Source organism: Paroedura picta, chromosome 2 (genome assembly GCF_049243985.1).
Source record: "Paroedura picta isolate Pp20150507F chromosome 2, Ppicta_v3.0, whole genome shotgun sequence".
In the NCBI taxonomy this organism is placed as follows: domain Eukaryota; kingdom Metazoa; phylum Chordata; class Lepidosauria; order Squamata; family Gekkonidae; genus Paroedura; species Paroedura picta.
Genome location: NC_135370.1, coordinates 160,207,678 through 160,224,293, shown reverse-complemented (window position 1 = coordinate 160,224,293; position 16,616 = coordinate 160,207,678). Strand labels below are relative to the sequence as shown.

Here is a 16,616-nt window from a genome sequence, read left to right as displayed (position 1 = left end):
TTCTCTCGCTTACCCTCCATTTCAGTAGTAAGTTGTCCCATTTTTTTTCGTTTCTTTGCCAAAAAACCAAGGTGTGAAAGATCAGCTTTGATTTTTAACAGTCAAGTAAAATTCACCTAATGATCTTCTATTGTTGTTTGTGTCTGCTTTGGAGACAAAAACTATCCTTTTTTTCAAACACATGATTAAAAAAAATAAATGCCTTACTACAATGCCTCCAGCCAGCATTCTTGTCAGCGACTGGGAAGGGCTGAGGGTTGGCGGTGGGAAGCGTTGGGCTGAAGGGATTGTGGTTTTCCCCACTCTTGTTTCCTTGTATCCAAACCTCCACCTACCATAATTCTGGGACAGTGTCTCATTGGAAGAAGAAGCTGTTTGTGGTGGCATCCTCAGCAGAATCAAAACCTTCCAAGTTAAATGAATTTTGAAGGGTGTGCTTCTGCTTAGGATGCCAAATGGGGTCTTTAGGGCCAATCCAAATGACATCAAAATATTATGTATGGGAACACTTCATCTGGTCGATGGTACAAAAATATAAGTTTTAGGAGGGGAAAGGAAGAGTCTCATGCCAGCTCTAGTTATGTTAAGTGCTGCTAATAGGCATACCTAACTTGTTTAATTACTAGGTATGTTAGACTCCAGCATTTGTATTCTGAGAAGGAAAATAAACAACTCAGCTCCATTGAGAAAATGAAGTCCAGCTAGATTCAGATCTCACTGAGAAACCCATTCAAGAAATCCAGTTCTCTTTGACGGCTGAGAGCAGAAGGAAGAACATGTTGGTCTCCAACTGAACTGTGGTTGGATTAAATCCACAAGGCACATCAATTTATAGTCCAATGACATAATAATTTGTGTAGCTAGTCCTTTTTCAGGTTTCCGTCCTGTTGATCAATTCCTCTCTCCAATGGCTGAAATTAGGTTAACAATCAAGTAGGAGGGAAAATTTATAACCCTATATTGACCCAAACAATCTTGAAACTTATCTATCAAAGCTGTATATACATTGGCATACTTGTTCTGGGTGTCTGTTGTAAGGGGGAAAAAAGATGCATAGCAAACAAAAAACCCCATCAAATTCCTCATAGTTAATCGGTATGTTTCCTAAATTCATGTTTTAAATGAAATTTAAGTGTAGATAAAATTTAAATCTCCATTTGACCTAATGAGGACACCTTTGTAATGAAAGTGAGCTACTGGAGAGTCAGAAAGCAAAGCTATCTATGGGTAACCAATTCTTTAAAATAAGAATGGAAGTATATACCCTACTTTGTTGCTATGCCAATAAAAGTGTCTTGAGTCTACCGCTACTGTGTGGTTTTATTTATATCCTGCTTTTAAGGAATTTACTCTGTGGTTATCTTATTTTTTCTCCCAACAGCCCAGAGACGTTCTGTAGGCTGAAGGTTCGCTGGTTTAAGGTAACCAGTGAGTTTCCTTGCGAGTAGTAATTTGAACCCGGGTCTCTCTCCCCCCCCCCCCCCCCGTCTAAAGCCAACACATTGTAGAACCATTGGCGAGGGGAGGGGCAGCAATTAAAGTTTAAGAGAGACAAATGAAGGAGCCCAAAATTGTATTTTTATTGTCCTTAATTTCTATACAGAATATATTATAGTCACTCATCATTTTTGTAGTCAAAAGATTAACAAATTATTGCAAGTTACTTTATCAGTTAAACCTAATACTAGAAGTAAAACATTCTAGAAAGCTGTCATGGCTTTTAATTTGTTTGTGTTTTTTTATTTTTAAAAAAAATCAAAAATAAGAGGGGAGAACCCCCAAATCTATCCCCCCTCTTTTTTTCCTTCAACAGAAAATATACGAGTAAGTCACACTGTTGCAGTAATCCAAAAGTTACAATAGAAAACGGAGAGCCAGTAAAGAGAGCACAAAATCAAAAACAGCAAGCAATGCAAGTGCCAGGACTACTGCAGACGCACAGAGAGAAAAAAGTCTTTTTTTTTTTTTACTGATAATTGGCTTCCTATGCCAAATGCCCCTGCTCCATTATGACTCCTTTTTAAAAAAAATAATAAAATAAATTGCAGTGTTTTCAAAGGATGAGTTTAAACATTTGCTTTTTTGCTCAGGTCACACACGTAGTTTGAAAGCTTCAGATTCTCCGTAGGGCATGGAGCTTCTGGGCCACTTTCTCCAGCTCGGCTTCAATGGCTGCCAAACTTTCCAGCTCTTGTTCCTGAAAGACAAAAGGAAACACTGATGGGTCCACACAAATCATTCTAGTGGGCTGGGTGGCCTTGTGGGGCTTCCAGGGAAGGAGGGGAGATGGCGGCAACATTTTCAGCCTGACCTCCTTTCTAAAAACTCAGATGAAGAGACCAGAATATTTTCTTAGTGCATTTCTGGTTGGGTTTTATATCAGTCACTGCAATAATAGCCACCAGGATAGGTCAGTTACAAAACATGAGAGCTGCCTGCAACTGTTTTCAGTTTAATTCCCATCCACGCAGTGCCTGATACGAATTACGACAGCATTGGGGAGAAAGGCTTCAGAAGGTGAGCTAACGGGAAGCATGCACATCGGTTTGCCTGACGGACTGTGCATTTTGGGTCAGGAAAACACCATTAGGGATGGTGGAAGCTGCTTTCCCTCACAGTTGTGACCTGACTCACACACCCTGCACATCAGAACTGAGGAGATCACATCTCTGACTGTCACACAAGGTGGTGACTCCAGGCCCAAGCTGTGTAGTCTGCAATATGTAAATAAATCCAGATTCTTCTAAGGAGACCTTTGAGAGAACTGGTCCAATGTGGCCCATGGGTTGGGGAATCAAATCCAGCTCTCCAGATTAGAGGCCGCCCCTCTTAACTACTATGCCACCCTGGCTTTCTTAACCACAACACCAAGCTGGTACGCAGTTAGCATTGCACAAGGTGGATTTTGTGGCCCTATTTGTTATTTTTTGGACTCTGTGAGTGTGTGTGTGTTAAGTCCTGTCAAGTTACTTCTGACTTACGGCGACCCTATGAATTAATGTCCTCCCAAACACCTGCCATTAACAGCCTTGCTCCGGTCCTGCAAACCGGGGGCCAAGGCTGCCTCTGTCATTCCTTCCTGCAGCATATTTCCAGATTTCCTGTCTAATCTCTCCATCTACTTTTTCTCCATCTGCAATGTTTACAATGAAAGACCAGGAGTGTCAGACCAAATGAAACACCTGAAGCATCATCCAAGGCATCTGTTCCCATCTCCCTAAAGATCTAAGAGAAACTGGGACATCTGCTTTGCATTGATGTAGAAGATAACAGAGCGGCAAGAGCTCAGCTCTCTGGAACCAGCTCTTGGGAGAGATTTGTCCCCTTTTAAGAGACAGTTAAAAAAAGATCACAGAGGGGGGAAAAACAGATGCAGACCGTGCCTGTATTCCCACAAAGACTGTTAAGCATTTTCCCCTCCTCCTTGAGCAGAAAAGATTTTCCACTAAAAACAAAAATCAGAGTTATTCAGTGATTTGAATTTCAAGCCTTACTGGAGGCCGACAATTCTTAAAACCCAAAAACTAAATCGGAAAAGAAAAAAATCCAGTTGTCCCTAAATATAGGGCTGCCTTCCAGTTGCCATAGCAAATAACTAAAATTGGCTATTTCGATCATTTAAGGCTGCCCAATCGCTTCTTATACGTTTTGTGCCTTATAAGTATTATCACAAACCTGACTTTTACTAAGGTTCCCAGGTAGCAATATTCAGTGGGTTTTTAAAGCTTAAAATCAATTGTGGGCAGGGAGAGGGGCGGCCGAAGGGCACATGGGGGAGCAGGAGTGTGCTGAGAAGAAGGTTGGTTCTTATATGCCGCTTTTCTCTGCCCGAAGGAGTCTCAAAGCGGCTTACAGTTGCCTTCCCTTTCCTCTCCCCAAAACAGCACTCTGTGAGGAAGGTGAGGCTGAGAGAGCCCTGATGTCACTGCTAGGTCAGAACAGCTTTGTCAGTGCCAGTTTTATCAGTGCCGTGGCCAGCCCAAGGTCACCCAGATGGCTGCATGTGGGGGAGCGGGAAATCCACTTACTAATTGCCGCTGTGAGATGAAAGGTCAATTTCCTCCAGGCCAGGCTGGATTCTGGAGATTTTTGGTTTAGGGATCACTGGGGCATGAAATTGGGGTCACTGTGGGAGGGCAAGTAGTTGCAAGTTCCTGCATTGTGCAGAGGGTTGGACTAGATGACCCTGGAGGTCCCTTCCAATTCTATGATTCTAGAGAACTGCTCTGAGAGAACAGCCTTAAGAGAACTCTGACTCGCCCAAGGACACCCTGCTGGCTGCATGCGGAGGTGGGGAATAAAACCTGGTTCTCCTGATTAGAGACTACTGCTCTTAAGCACGATACCCTGCTGGCTCTCAACTGGAGATGCTGGGGGTTGAACCTGGGACCATTTGCAGGCTAAGCAGATGTTGTACCTCTAAGCAACAGCTCCTCCTGGCATTGCTATAAACATCGCACCTGTCTATGTTGACTCCTTTGCTACTGTGAAATTAAGAGTGGAGCATAGGCTATATTAATTCTCCAAAGTCTTTATGCCACTGGACTCTCTGGTGGGGGAGAATTGTGCTGGACCCCCCCCCCGTGCAAAACAGGCATTGAGCTTCTCCTGTAAGGCAAACAGGAGATGGGGGCACCCGTGTCAGGAGGATTGCATCTGAAGAGGGTGAAGCCCCACCCATGGTGGCTTTCAGCCTTTCCACAGGTGGGGGAGCTGTTCCTCCATCTCCTCCTACTGCATCCAGTTTGGCCTGACAGGGAACCATCAGCAGCCCAGCACTGGCTTTCCAAGGTCTCTCTTTCCTGGCCTCGCTCTCTTTTTGTGGGAGACGCCTGGGACTGAGCCTGCTGCATGGGAGCATGAGGCCTTCCAGTGGGCTATGAGCTTCTGCTCCCCCTAAACCATTGTAATAGACTCCATAAAGGACCACTGGCCAGGCTAAAGGGAGCCCTCTATGCAGCTCTCCAGACTGCAAAACGCACTGGTGATCCGAGCAACGTTTCCCTGTGAAAGCAGACCGGCCTCTGGCAGAAGTGTGACCAATGCCAGACCATCTGCCCACGGACACCCTTTCTGAACAGATGCAGGGAGGTGGTCAGGGCAGGAGTTTAGTCTTTGGAAAGTGAATAAAGACCAACTAGGCAGACTAAGGAAGCAGTTGTCACAAGATGGCAGCACAGAACCTGGTCTAATCCTGCTTGGGGGGCAGAGTGCAGAGCAACATGCACTCCCAGCACTAGGGGAGAGGGGTTTTGGCAGCTAAGAGCAGCAATTGGGACCTACGAAAGGGACTGAGGCCAGCTGCACTTTAAGTCCTTGTCGCGGGGGCATTGCAAGTGCCTGTGCACTTTAATGATGGAGAAGGGTTGGAATGGGCAGCCGAGGGTTGCCTATTCTTGTCCGATCCTGGAAGCCTAGCGGGGTTGGCCCTGCTTAGTACTTGGATGGGAGACCACTCAGGGGCAGTCCAGGGTTGCTCTGCAGAGGCAGACAATGGGGAACCACCTCTGATCACCTTATGCCTAGAAAACCCTACAAGGGTCACCTTAAGGCAGGGGTAGTCAACCTGTGGTCCTCCAGATGTTCATGGACTACAATTCCCATGAGCCTCTGCCAGCAAATGCTGGCAGGGGCTTATGGGGATTGTAGTCCATGAACATGTGGAGGACCTCAGGTTGACTACCCCTGCCTTAAGGGACTTGACAACACTTTCCGCCAAGTGCTGAGACCTGGTCCATTTCTTCTTGGCATCTGTCCTCCCCTCCCTCCCATAACTGATGCCCATTGAGGTTACTGTGCCTCAGTTCCATCAGAATGGGAACTCACCCATCCCCTCCCACCTCTTCTTTCCCGGCTTGTTTAAGAAGATTGGCATTCTGGCTGCTGTCCGCAGCTCTGGCTGCCTCCTAATGAAAGCCCTGCCACCGCCGAGAAGCAGCTTGGCCCGTATTACGCTGATATGACTTGGGGGGAAGAGGATTTCACAGGGTCGATGGAAGCCCTTCCCTCGGTGGTCTGGATTTCCCTCCTGGTGCCAAGGCAGGGCAGCGTGTCAAAACGAGGAAGACTCTGGGGCTAAGACTTGCATGAACGCCAGAGGGGTGGGGTGAGGGGAGTGACAACAGCATGAGGATCGATGCTGCAGTTCCGCCTGCAGACTGTGGCCTCTGATTGCAGAGGCGGTAAGAAAACAAGGAGGTTGGAAGAGCCCTATGAGATCGGATTGGAGGTCCATCTAGTCCAGCATCCTGGTTTCCCATGGAAAGGAAATGGGTCCCTCCAGGAGCTGCCTAGTGGGGCTATTCCCCCACTGCTGCCCCCCACAACTGGGAATCTGAGGTTCACTTAGAAGTGTACCATTAATGAACACCTGACGTGAGCTACATGCTTTGTGAAGAAGGGCTTCCTTGGGTCCGTCCTGAATCGATGGGCAGTCGATTTCGCTGACTGACCTTTGTGCTAATAGCATGAAATAGAACTCCTCTGGCCTCTTCAAGGCTAACAAAGGTTATTTTAGCATAAACATGGCATATGTATTTGATTAAGTGAGATCAGACTCACCAGCAGGCCCGTAGCTGGGAGGGGGGGAGGCTGGCAGGTGTGATGCCCCCTGAAAACATGCCCTGCCCCAACCAGGGCTCATTCTGCACATGTTGGATAATGTGCTGTCAATGCGCCGGCTTGACGATGTGTCTTCCCTGCAGTTCCATCCAGCTCCATGCTGCAAACCTTGCCAGAAACCAGCACTTTGGCTGGAATAACCCTTGTTAGCTTTTCCACCTGCCTCGGAACTTCCGTTTGGTGTTGCTGCATTAGACAAACACGGCTATCCCTCGTGGGTTGGCTCTAATATCACGAGAGTAGGGAGAAAGGTTCCACTTCCTCCTCCCCAGATGTCATTTTATGCATCCTGCCCCCTTGTAGATCACCTTTCTTCTTGATTAAAAAGTCTCAACCTGATCGTGAGGGCTCTTGTTCTGCCACCGGCTCTGGAGAGACTGTCACCAAGGTTTTCTGGTTGCCTCCCTGATGTCTCTTGGGCATCTTGCCAGCTCCTTGGCAACGTGGAAATGTTGTGTGCTAATCAGGGAAGAACTATATACTAGGAAACTCCCAGTAACGATGCCAAAGAAGTTGAAAGAAGACTTGGTGTCGTGGCGAGCACCACCCCCACCCCGTTTGTTGGCTTCTAGAGTTGCTGTAATCACACACTCCTAGTATATAGGGCTGGCCAAACTGGAACTCCCCAGGTGTCCATTTATTTTATTTTATTTCTTTATTTTTATTCAATTTACCCACCTGCTGGCAGGAGTTCGTGGTAATTGTGGTCCATGGATATCTGGAGAGCTACAGCTTGGCCACCCCTGCTCTAGACTGATCTCATCACAACTCAGAAACACTAAGCAGGGTCAGGATTTGGATGGGAAACCACTGAGGAAGATGCGGGTTGCTGTTCAGAGGAAGGCAATGGTCAACCACCTCTCCTCCTCTCTCACCTTGACAACCCAATGAGATGGAACAAGGCGGTTGCGATTGGACAGCGAATAGAGTGGCTGCATGCAAAAGAGGAGTCGACTCCTCTGCCTTCCAAGGGGAGGTCATTTCAGCAGGTGTAGTAGCTTTGCCAGTTAGGGATGGGAAGTATGAGCATGTTGAAAAGACCTCCCAGAGGAGAGTCAATTGAAGGAAACCAGAAGCAAAGAGGGAGAAGGAAAATGGAGAGCCTGAAAAATCCTAGAGGAGCAAATTTGTTTCCCTCTTGTGATTTCTTGTTGGTTCTGAGCTTGTCACAATAAAAACTAGAAGGAAAACATGGAGGGTTCCATTCAGTGGACCTCTGCATCTCTGGTCAAGCAGCCAAAAGGGATCACAGGAGGTGAACTCCAACCCCCCCTCCCCTTTTAAGAAGAAGGAGGAGGAGGAGGAGTTGGTTCTTATATGCCGCTTTATCAGGCGAGCCCAAAGTCATCCAGCTGGCTGCATATGGGGGAGCGGGGAATCAAACCTGACTCGCCAGATTAGAAGTCTGCACTCCTTACCATGACACCAAGCTGAAATGAGTAGGAGAGGTGGGTCAAACAAGGTTAACTTTTAGATTGTGGTTGGTTGGCCAAAGCAGATGCCAGTTCTCTCTCTCTCTCTCTCTCTCTCTCTCTCTCTCTCTCTCTCTCTCTCTCTCTCTCTCTCTCGGGGATCTGATGGGGGCGGGTCCTGTAGGAGCAGTGGGCACAGTATTTGTGCATTCAGGGATCTAATATGTTGATGGATTCCCAGTTAGAATGGAATCATAGCAGCTGAGTGGATTGTTCAGTTTTCAGACTTGGCCAGCTTCCATACATGTTCAAGAATGCAGTTTCAGTCCATTTCGACAACCGTTTGGATTTTGCTATTTCACACAGAAAAATCCAGTGGCAAAGTGCATTGAAAATGGAGTGACCATGTATTATTTAGAGCGTGTGAAGTTGAATCACGTAGCATAGAGAAAATATACCAGCTAACTTGGACATGATTTGAAAATCTACTTCTGACATATATGCACAAATTTGGCGAATGCTACAGCCATAGAACATTCTTGCTATCTGTAGGATGATGTCGGCTATTGTTTCTTAATTGTGGCAAGGTTTTTAATCAGGGGAACTTGAAGTCCAAGCAATAACTGCATTCTCCACCTGTGAGTTTTTAGATTGTTATATTCGTTGTGTTCATTATATATTATCCTGACTAAAAAACTAATAACATGTTAATGGCCAATGAAATAAGAGGCAATCCATCTAAATAAAACATATGTCCTTTATAAGGGTCCAGCTACATATTCTGTTAACCCCAGGGATGTCCTGGGACTGGGGAGGAGAGGTGTGTCCTGACATTACATGCTTCTGATGTGTGCACATGCCCAGTTCAGATCAGGAGCACAGTGTGCAGAGAGGGGGGGCTTAGGCTTGGCCGCAGCAAATCTGAAATGCTCTTTAATGGAAATATAATGGGGAGCTTATCAGAACAGGTGTACACATCGCTTGAGATGTCATCCATTATCACTGAATTTTTCAGCATTTTCAAATAACATTCTACACCCCAGCTGAGGTGAAAGCTATGTTCTCTTTCTAAGATATTTCTTTTTCTGCACAGAAACACTTCAGGCTCATACCTAAGCCCAATGTGCATTTGACCCAAAGCCTTCCCTTAGTTAGAAACACTCTGGATCCAGTTAGGAGGCATCCATAAGTAGCAACATCTGGGAGAAGGTTTTGTGCCTCCTGATAAGGGCCATGCGTTCAATTCCTTCACCCGATCAGCAGCCAGGGCTGTGCGATTGCAGCCCTGTCAAAATACAAGTGTAGGCACCAATCATCTTGTACAGGAGGAGGGAACTGGGGTGAGGGGCGGGGTCTGAATTTAGTTCTCTTTGCCAAACAGCTTATAGATGGGATTCATTCATTCATTCATTCATTCATTCATTCATTCATTCATTCATTCATTCATTCATTCATTCATTCATTCATATGGGATTCCCAACCATTGAGCATGGTTGTAGACAGAGGCAGTTTATGCTTGTAGCGCATGTAGCATGTGCTACGGGACCCCATGACTACGTGGTGCTATATACAGTTAGGGGGGCTTCATACTTAGACAGTTGTCAGGTGCTTCCAAAGCTCCAACTATCCAGGGTAAGGTTGCCCCGCTATTACAGCACAAGTAACACTACCAGTTGGGCTGTGCTAAGGCCCCACAAATCCTTAAATTGGCTCTGGTGTTATGAGCCCCACACATCCTTACACTGGGGCTGGTTCTAGGCATACCGCCCTGGTTGAAACCTGGACCCACCCCTGGATTGTGGCCTCTGACTGGTACGGCAGAGTTACCAGCATGAACATTTACCAAACTTAAACAAGAGAGCCAAATGAACATTCATGCCTAGCATTGAGACATCATTTGAGGCTAAAATCCATCACAGAATGAAATTCTTTCCTTCACTGGGATAACTCCTGTTGCAGTTTTGTAACCCTTGACAAGCACTTCTAAACAACCACAGCAAACGGTGCCCTACCTCTGTTCTTCTGTTCGCACTGCCTTCTTCATCCTTTTTCTCCTCAGGCAAGGCAACAAGCGGGAAGCCTCCTTCGCTGGTGTCCTCTTTGGAGTGATGGGCCTGGGGGCTCCTCATCTCGTCCTCAGGGTGACGGAAGTCGTACTTGCGGGACTGGAAAGCCGCTTTCATGGACCGATCGGGGTCTTCGTCGCTTTCGTTTTCCTCTGTACGCTTCGTCGTGGTCAGTTGCTTGGCCAGCTCATCCATCTTGTTCCATCTCTTGGCATCTTCCAAATCTTTGGGGGGCTCTTCTCCCATCTCTTCGCTTCCAGTGTCTCCAGTGCGGGAAGGCTCTTCGGCCTGCGCGGTTTCCTCGAGAGAGTGATGCCTCCCGCCTTTCGTGCTATGATATTTCTCTCTCTCTTCCAGAGGCTCACCATCCCTTTCCAAGCTCTTAGTGCCTTCGTTTTCTGGAGGAGGAGAAGGACAGAAGAAATAAAATATGGGTCCCAGATCCCCAAAATTCCAACATTGAAGCCTAAATTCTATCTATCTATCTATCTATCTATCTATCTATCTATCTATCTATCTATCTATCTATCTATCTATCTATCTATCTATCTATCTATCTATCTATCTATCTATCCATCTATCCATCCATCCATCCATCTATCCATCCATCCATCCATCCATCTATCCATCTATCCATCCATCCATCTATCCATCCATCCATCCATCCATCCATTCACCCACCCACCCACCATTAAATTTCTATACTACCCCTTCCAGTATTTACCTGCTCGGGACTGCTTATATCATTTAAACGCATGATAATTTAAATATCTAAAACAGTTAAAACTACATCAAACCCACAACCATGTGTCTCCCCATCCTATAAGGGTGTGTTGTTTTTAGGGAGAGCCCATTTAGATGGTGTCATTGGTCATGTGTCCTTTATAGAGAAGTGTTCTAGTGGAACCACATCCAATGTTCCATTCTTGGAGGTACACCTCATGTGTTTTACAATACCTAAAGTCTATGGCATAAATTTGGACAGACATGTTTGCAAATGCTGGTAGCATACCGCTGTGATTGTTAGGGAGCCAGGATTGGCTGCTGCCCTCTGTTAGGGTTGCCCTTGTAGTCCATCCAATAGATGCAGGGTGGACTTACTAAGATTTTAGCCTGGGCTATCATTTGGTACTGCTTAGGGACAGGAGCCCTTCTCCATCACCAGAAACAGCTTCTTGTCCTCAATACAGACACCTGAGCCTGCCTTATACTGAGTCAGACCACTAGTCTACCTAGATCAGTCTAACTGGCAGGTGCTTTCCTAGATGGAGGTATTTCACATCACTAGCTGGAGATGCTGGGAGCTGAACCGGGGAACTTCTACATGCAAATAATAAATCGAATGAATGAATGAATGAATGAATGAATGAATGAATGAATGAATGAATGAATGAATGAATGAATGAATGAAGCAGGTACTCTAGCACTGAGCCACAGTCCCTCCCACCAATTTATTTAAAACAATTCCAACCAACATCTTCCAAAGCACAAAACAGCTTACAACCCATCCAAACCCCCACAATATTTCCTGAAACATTACACCACAATCTAATTCCAACACCCCCCTAAAAAATGACAGTGCTTGAAAATACAGAAAAATAACCCCCTCTCAACAATCAACTAGTCATCATCATTCATAAATCAGAAATTAGGGGAAAGATGCAATGTTCAGCCAAATTTAAGCCCTTCCATGCCCCACTTTTTATTCAAACAAGAGAATGAACTCTGTGCTTAAATCTCTCCCGTAGAAGTTGGTGGGGTGTAAAAATCAAATGTGAAATTTTGGGCAGAAGTCTATGCCTTACATGAGAGTTCAGGATCTGGGTCAACTAGTGGAACAGTGCAGTCTTACAGATAGACACTCTACTCTAAGCCTGTTCATTTCAGTGAGCCCAGACTGGAGTAAACATGTCTGGAAGCAAAAGGCCAATAACAAATGTGGACAAGGAGAGGAGAGTGCAAACAGCACCTTTTCCCTTTGTCTCCAAAGAATTGTGCTTAAAATCACAACCTAAACTTAGAGTCCTGATGGAACAGACTCATCTGCCGGAACAAGAAATTATTAGGGCTTAGGAGACATCACAAGAGCTCTGCTGGATCAGACCAGTGTTCCATTTGGTCCGGCATCCTGGCTCACACAGTGGCCAACCAGTTCCCCTGGAGGGCCAACCACAGGCCACAGGGGCCCTGGCCAGGGCTGTCTCCTGATGTTGCCTCTTATAGAAGCTTAAATAAAATGGATAATGTGCTCTACAGTTCAGATGGACATTAATGTTGGTAAACACACAGCTCATTAGGGAATAAAACCCACATGAAGCTGCTTTATACCAGTCCATCAAATTCAGTATTGTTTACTCAAACTAGCAGTGGCTATCCAGGGTCTCAGGTGAAAGTCTTACACATTACCTACTCCTTGGTATTTTTTCCTGTAGATGTTGGGGATTGAACCTTGGACCTACTGCCTGCCAAGCAGATGCTCCCCCACTGATCCACGGCCCCTCTCTGAAGCACAGGGTTTGGGCATCACCTACCAATCTCCTTTTGATCATCCACATCCTCCGAATTAGTAGCACGTTCCTCTTCAGAGGTCCCTCTCTCTTCTTCTTCTCCCTCCTCCTCCTCCACCTCCTCTTCATCCTCTTCTTCATCCTCAGCATGGTCTTGAATAGCGTCCTCTACGTCTTCATGGCTCTCCTCTTGACTGTTTTTAGAAACATGCTTCTTCTCCTCAAACTCTTCTGCCTCCTCTCTCCCCGCAGTTTCCTCGCCCTCCGGAGGTTCCTGCTCATGTACCCCGTCTCCTCCAAGGTCATCATGGATATGATTGTCAACAGCATCATCCCAAGGCGATTCTTCAGCCTCGCCAACCTCATTGCTTCCGAAGCCTGCGGCGTTCTCCTTTCCCTCCTCAGGATTGACTTCCTGGGCCCTGGTCTCTCTCTCTTCCAGGCTGTTGCTCTCTTCCTCTTTAGAAACATCCCTCTCAATGTCCATTGGACTTCCCTCTTTCTCTAGCTCAGCAAAAGAGGCAGTGGGCTCTTCGTTAGGGATCCCCTCTGGTAGATCTGCAAGTCAAAACTATTTTTAAAAGCAGCAAGTGCCTGGATGTGTGAAGGCTGATCTCTCACTGAAAACTATCCCAGGGCCCTGTCATGAAATGACCAAACTGTTATTTACAATACTCTGCCCCTAGGAAGGGGGCAAGGCAGAGAACTCTGGCTTTAAAAGATATAGGAGAACTGTCTAATGCGGAAACATCCGGACCACTGATTTTCTCTTTCAGAAATCAGAGTATTGTTGTGGTTTATTTATTTAGAGTTTTTTATGCCCCCTTTCCTACATTCGGAATCAGTTGAAGATATCACAGTGCAATCCTAAACAGAGTTATGCCCTTCTAGACCCATTAACTTCTGGGGAATTGAGGTGGTACCTCTTCACATAAATAAAACAATATGAGAGACCAGAGAGACAACAGTGGCAAGATATTATTACTGGGTTTCCCTGGAACTGACATCATGCCTTTCTAGGTAAAACTCTAGGTAAAACCATAGCGTTTCTGATGATTCCTCTGGCTCGACATGATCCAAGCCGATACAGGAATGACTAAAGGTAAAGGTAAAGGTATCCCCTGTGCAAGCAGAGTCATGTCTGACCCTTGGGGTGACGCCCTCCAGCGTTTTCATGGCAGACTCAATACGGGGTAGTTTGCCAGTGCCTTCCCCAGTCATTACCGTTTACCCCCCAGCAAGATGGGTACTCATTTTACCGACCTCAGAAGGATGGAAGGCCAAGTCAACCTTGGGCCAGCTGCTGGCATCGAACTCCCAACCTCATGGACAGACAGTTTCAGACTGCATGTCTGCTGCCTTACCACTCTGCACCACAAGAGGCTCTTAAAGGGATGACTATGAACCAATTAAAAGAAGCAGTCAGAGACAGGGACGCATGGTGAAGACTTTCCAATAGAATCGCTGAGGGTCAGACACGACCGAACGGATAACATCATCATTCCGATGATTCCTAGAGAGCCAACTTGATGTAGTCGTTAAGAGTAGGGTTGGCCGCGCCGGCATCCAAATTGGCCGTTCCAGGCTGATGCAGCCAGCACTGCACAACCCTAGTCAAGAGTGGCACCCTCTAATCCAATTTGATTTCCCATTTCTCCACTTACAGCCATCTTGGGTAACCTTGAGTTAGTCACAGTTCCCAGAGTTCTCTCAGCCCCATTTGTTGTGTCTCTTATGGGGAAAGGAAGGGAAGATGATAGTAAGCCGTTTGAGCCTCCTTTGGGTAGGGAAAAGCTGAATAAAAACCAAGTCTTCTTCAACTCCTGTCCTAGGCATGACATTGCTCTGGGGGAAATCTGGAAGGGACATGTAATGTTACCAGCCCAACAAACCTTTTTTTAAAAAAGAAAGTGTTTTTCCCACTACCATTCAGTGCAATAGGGGCAAACAGGAGCTGGGGTGTGGGAAACCTCCTGCCCCACCAGTGGTCTGGAAACCCTGGTTGGAAACAACCAGCTACTCTACTGGTGAAAAAAGGAAGGAAGGGTTCAGTGGGGACCCTCAAAACTGAACCTTTCAAAAATGCTTTGCTGGAGATCTTGGGTCCTGCAGGTACCAAATCTGTGGAACAGAGGCTATAGTATGGAGGGGAATATATATACATATGCTACTTTGAGCACTAATTAAAAGTGCTATAAAACAGTGGTAGTCAACCTGTGGTCCTCCAGATGTCCATGGACTACAATTCCCATGAACCCCTGCCAGCATTTGCTGGCAGGGACTCATGGAAATTGTAGTCCATGAACATCTGGAGGACCACAGGTTGACTACCCCTGCTATAAAATATCAAGTTGCATGCTTGATCATTCTTGTGTATTTCTAAACACTCGATACACCTGTTCTTCAGCCCAAGGGGGTATCTCCATTCCGTGGGTTGATAGTCCAATAGCCTTGGCTACAGCTCTTTGGGCCAAGTGAAGGCTCACCCCCAGGAGAGACAGCAGTGTTCTGAGTCACTTGGACACTCATTTCCAGCTGACAAAGTTGATGAGGGAGGAACATTTCCTCACTTGCTCTTCAGAAAGCTGTCGGCTGATTATGGGTGCTTTCCACGGCCGTGAACTAACATCAAAGCAAGATTATGCCAGTGCAGAAAAGACCTCCAGGGAAAGCAGATGTGTGTGTGTGTGCGTATGTGTGTGTGTGAGCGTATCAAGGCCACTCACTGGAAGGGACACCCACTTTTGTGGGGCTCTGCCTGTCAGGCCGACACTCACCTCTTTCTGTGTTCTTGTGACTTTGGCTTTCAAGGACTTCTGAAAGCTCATCTTCGAAGCCGCTGTTTTTCTTCTGCTGCTCCGTCCTTTCGCTGGCTCCTGTTTCAACATACAGAAGGGGAGAGGGAAAGCATACATGACGGATCTTCTCTTTCAAAATACTTCTCTCTTTCAGGATGCTTATTAGTGAAATAAGTGGGCCCTGGGGGAAAAAGCACTCCCAGTTACCTAAAATAAACTAAATGGATTGGAAAGAAGGAAGAGGAAATGAGGTGGTAGAATGGACAGTACTCTGTTTTAGTTTTACTTATTCATATACTGTCACATTCAGCTTTTCTACATTGCTCAAAGGTGTTAATAATAAAACAAGAAAATGATTTTCTCTCTGTCTCTGTCTCTGTCTCTGTCTCTGTCTCTCTCTGTCTCTCTGTCTCTGTCTCTGCTCCCCCCCCCTTTCCCATTCCCAACATTAGTCCTGGTTGCTGAATGTTTAGCCTTGGGTTGTTTAGGCTTGGGTTGCCTACCTACAGATGGTGGCTGGAGAATGATAACCAATCTCCCAGGAGCAGAGATCAGTCTCGCCAGAGAAAACAGCTGCTTTGGAGAGTAGATTCTGTGGCATTATACCTCACTGAGGCCTTGTAAATATTAGCAAATGATCCACTTTGCTACGTTACCACCTCTCACTGTGCTCATTCCCCAGTGCTGAATATACATATGTCACAGGACACGTGTGTATGTGTATTTTTTATAACACTGGGGACAGGGCTGGGGCAGGCATTCAGCACTCTGCCATCCCCTGCCATTCCCCCCAACACAGTTAAGTTAAAGTGAGAGTACTCACCTCTAACGATCCCTGTTGCTAACACATATGACCAGCCTCAGTCAGCAAAGTTTTTTTTAACCCTCCTTCCCACCCCCTCCAGGCCCTTCATTGGCCATTTTGGGAGGGGAGGACAGGCCGACAACCCTATATGGTCAGATCACCTGACAAAATAATTGCCTTCCACCCAATTGGAGAAACCCTTCTGGGGCTGTCAAGAAACCCCAGGGTTTCACGAAAGTATCACCTTTCCCACCCAGTGGTACCTTGGATTGCAATCTCCTGCAGCTCCTTTAGTAAGTTTTGATGGCGAAGTATGGAACGGATTCTTTCATCTGCAGGAAAAAGACGTTCATTATGGAAGTTTTCCCGTAGCGAAATGAACTGCTAAACAATGCTTTCTTTGCCTT

At 46.3% G+C, this 16,616-nt stretch overlaps 1 protein-coding gene across 1 annotated transcript in view; it reads right to left on the bottom strand.

Annotated features, from left to right (window-relative positions):
- Nucleotides 1-1,556: 1,556 nt before the first annotated feature.
- The window catches only part of CHGA (chromogranin A), a 28,272-nt gene continuing 13,212 nt past the window's right edge, over nucleotides 1,557-16,616 (bottom strand). The window contains exons 4-8 of the mRNA XM_077323536.1: nucleotides 16,473-16,541; nucleotides 15,384-15,482; nucleotides 12,631-13,164; nucleotides 10,046-10,497; nucleotides 1,557-2,197 (exon numbers count right to left, since the gene is read on the bottom strand). Of these exons, the coding sequence (XP_077179651.1) occupies nucleotides 2,114-2,197; nucleotides 10,046-10,497; nucleotides 12,631-13,164; nucleotides 15,384-15,482; nucleotides 16,473-16,541 (1,238 nt within the window). The 3' untranslated portion in view covers nucleotides 1,557-2,113. The remainder of the gene's footprint in view (nucleotides 2,198-10,045; nucleotides 10,498-12,630; nucleotides 13,165-15,383; nucleotides 15,483-16,472; nucleotides 16,542-16,616) is intronic.